At 28.0% G+C, this 3,370-nt stretch overlaps 1 protein-coding gene across 23 annotated transcripts in view; it reads left to right on the top strand.

Annotated features, from left to right (window-relative positions):
• The window catches only part of LOC106869633 (cadherin-23), an 898,614-nt gene extending 895,607 nt beyond the window's left edge, over positions 1-3,007 (top strand). For 13 of the 23 annotated variants that reach the window (XR_016237952.1, XM_089339732.1, XM_089339742.1 and 10 more), the window contains one exon: positions 571-3,007. Coding sequence is in view for 11 of the 23 variants with exons in the window: in XM_089339732.1 (XP_089195858.1) it covers positions 571-871 (301 nt within the window). In the remaining 12 variants the exon portion in view is untranslated. The remainder of the gene's footprint in view (positions 1-570) is intronic. The other 10 variants (XR_016237951.1, XR_016237950.1, XR_016237947.1 and 7 more) reach the window with 1 other exon arrangement.
• Positions 3,008-3,370: the final 363 nt, after the last annotated feature.

Consider the following 3,370-nt stretch of genomic DNA (forward strand, 5'->3'; position numbering starts at 1 on the left):
AGGAAATAAACCATTATTATGGTTTTCATACTAAGAAAATCATTGTTTTTGTAATTAAGCATTATTGTTTATATATGCTAATAAACATTATCGCGTATGTCTATATGTGTATGTAAACGTTACTGTATGTCTATATGTGTATGTAAATGTTACTGTACATTATTGTGTACTTTTCATTAAATATCATCGTTTATATGTGTTAATACATATTACCATGTTTGTGTGTGTATACGTATTACTATACATCATTGTGTATTTGTTACTAAACATTACTGTGTACATATGTTACCTAACATTACTGTATGTTTGCTAACAAACACTATTGTGCATAAGTTGTTAAAACATTATCCTATTAACGTTGCAGCACATTATTATAATTAAACATTATCGTTCATGACATAAGAGGTTATTGTATGCTTGTTACTACATATTTTGTGTTCGTCATTAAACATTATTGTGTGAATTTTATTAAATATTATTGGATAAAGTTGTCAACTGATTTACAAAAACGAATTATTACGTTTGCTATCCGTGTGTGTGTTTTTTTCTTTTTTCTCCGTCTCTTTACAGAGGTAGCTCATTGGAAAATTATGATATCAACTCCAGACAGACTCATGTTGGGTATGATGAGCAGGAACTCTCCGTCGATATGTACAATGATGAAGTAGATTTTACAACTAAAACTCCAGTTTCTGTGCTCAGTTCTTCCGATGTTTTGCTTGATACCACACTCAGGGAACATGAAGCTTCCAAGAACACCAGAAACAAGCACTCAACATTCTATGGAGATCTTCCCGCTTATCCATATGTAAATGGCACCGCCATTCTTTCACCACAGAATTTAGAACATTTAAACACAACTGATATATGAAAGACATTTTATAAAACCCCATCTACAAAATTATGTGAAGAAATTTATTAAGTTGAAAATCCCCCAAATATAAAAAAGGTTAAAAAAAATTATATATATATATATAATAATATATACAAAGAGACATGTTTCATTTTCAAATGCACAAATGACGAAGCTGGTGAATGGCAAACGACTTTTTAAGGAAAAAAAAATCCTTTTTTTTCTCTCCCCCCAAAAGATGTCTTTCACTTTGTTCTCGGATTAACTAAGTGAATTTGATATGCATTTAAAAATACTATTACCATTATCTATTGTCTCCTGGCTGAGACGACTCAGATGGCTTGGTGCTGGCTTGAGATTATGGACACAGAAACAGAAGCAAGACGCAAAGATTATTGAAAAACAAACAATAGAATAGCGATGGGTCGGGTGGGGAGAGTATAAATTCTCAAAAGATACATTTAGTAAATATAATTCATAGAAATATTCCATCGTTAGTTTCGGGTGAAGAAAATGGCGGTATCGAGTTTGACTTTCTTCTTTTATTTTTTTTTTCATTATTATTATTATGATTTTCCTCTTCACTTCTGTCAGTACACATGAATTAAAAAAAAAAAAAAACTAAAACCCAACTGGAACATCTCATCACCGTAACATGATATAAATTCCAAGAAACAAATAAGCAAGCAAATAAAGAAAGAAACCGAAAAAAAAAAAGAATACAATTATATGTAAATTGCTTCTCCGACTTCACAAAACAATGAAGGTTTTTATTTTGCACTCATTATCAAAAAAATGAAATTCAGAACCAAAACAAATAATGGACAAAATTTTTATATATGCTGGATTATCCTGGTTTTCCAGAAGACACTCGAAAAAATGAAGAAATTCTCAATATGTTATTGTTTCTTTAGTTTGTAATATCAATGGTTTCTGTTGTTTGGTTCTTTCTTTCTGTTTTTCACCATTATTTTCTCTCAGAGGGAGCCGGGGGAAGGGCTATTTTTTTTTTTTTTTCCTTTAAATTAATTACTCAGAAATTTTTCAAGAAGTTATGTCAACAGAAACTTTTGGGTTGCGGGGGTTAACCCCATTCATATTTGTATCTTTTAATAATAATAATAATAATAATAATAATAATATTCATAATTATGTATTTTTCTTCATTATTCTGTTTATTTGGACTTTTGAGGATTTCCAAGACGAGGCTGAGGTGGAGGGGAGGGAAGAAGAATCCTGGTTTTCCTTTTATTTCCAATTTTTTCGGTTTTGTTTTTGTTTATGTTCTTTTTTTATTAAATTTTAGTAGATTTTGTTTCGTTGTGTTTATTTTTTTTTTTTACCTTTTTGTGTTTTTTTCTTAATATTAATTTTAATTTCATTTTTAACAAATAATAATTGAAAATTCTATTTAGAAAAACCAAAAAATAAACAGGAAAAGAAAATGAGGAACAGAAACAACAACATTAACAAAAATAACTAAAAATTTCCAAGATTTCCAGTCGGAAAACTTAAAGCTTGCAGCTTTCTGAGTCAGCGGATTTAAGCTGGTTCAGCGATTAAGTGAAGAGAAAAGGTAGAAGAAGCATTAATGACATATACTAATTATTCCATTGATCACAATCAGAAGATGGATGAAATACAGAAGAGAGAGACAGACAGATAGATAAAGAGAGAGAAAGGTGAGAGCAGATGAGATAAATAAGGTAAAGCAGACGACAGAGGAAGAAAGAGAAAGAAAACGAACGAAGCAGATGAAAATAAGAATGTAAAATTACTCACCGTTTCGTTGGGATTTTCTTTTTTTTTTCTGTAAAATTTGTTTAAAAAAGAAAGGAAATATTATTTCACTGAAACTTCAGACAATTTCTGTTCGTGTTTGTCTTTTAAAGAGAAAATAACATTTGAATAAGAAAAAAATAATGTAAGGGAAGTGCAAAACAAAAAAAAAATTAATTTCAAAAAATAACTAAAAACGAAAAGGAAAAAAAAGAAAACGGAAGAAAGAAAGAAAAAACTAAGGGAAAGACGAAGGAAAGAATGAACGAATATTAATTAAAAAAAAACCCTCTCTTTCTTATACGAAAAAATAAATTAACATGCGTGAAATTTTCAATAAAGAAATTTTTTTTTTTTGATTTTTAGGAAAGATTACGATTTCTCCCTTTATTTTTTGAATTTTAATTTGTTTCAATTCTTTAACATTTTAGTTGTTTTTGCTATTGTTTTTATTTTGTTGTCTTTTTTAAGTGTTTTGTGGCTGTAATTGAATGTCATAAAATATAACTCTTTCAATGTTGAATTGTGAGCTTAATTTGTGACTATATATGTGTGTGTGTATGTAAATATGTATATATTAACATATGTACATGTATGTATGTGTGCATATTATACATATATATATATATATATATATATATATATATATATATATATATATATATATATATATATATACATATGTATGCATGTGCGTATATGTATATATATATATATATATATATATATATATATATA

This window comes from Octopus bimaculoides, chromosome 22 (assembly GCF_046866305.1).
Source record: "Octopus bimaculoides isolate indiv1 chromosome 22, ASM4686630v1, whole genome shotgun sequence".
Taxonomy (NCBI): Eukaryota; Metazoa; Mollusca; class Cephalopoda; order Octopoda; family Octopodidae; genus Octopus; species Octopus bimaculoides.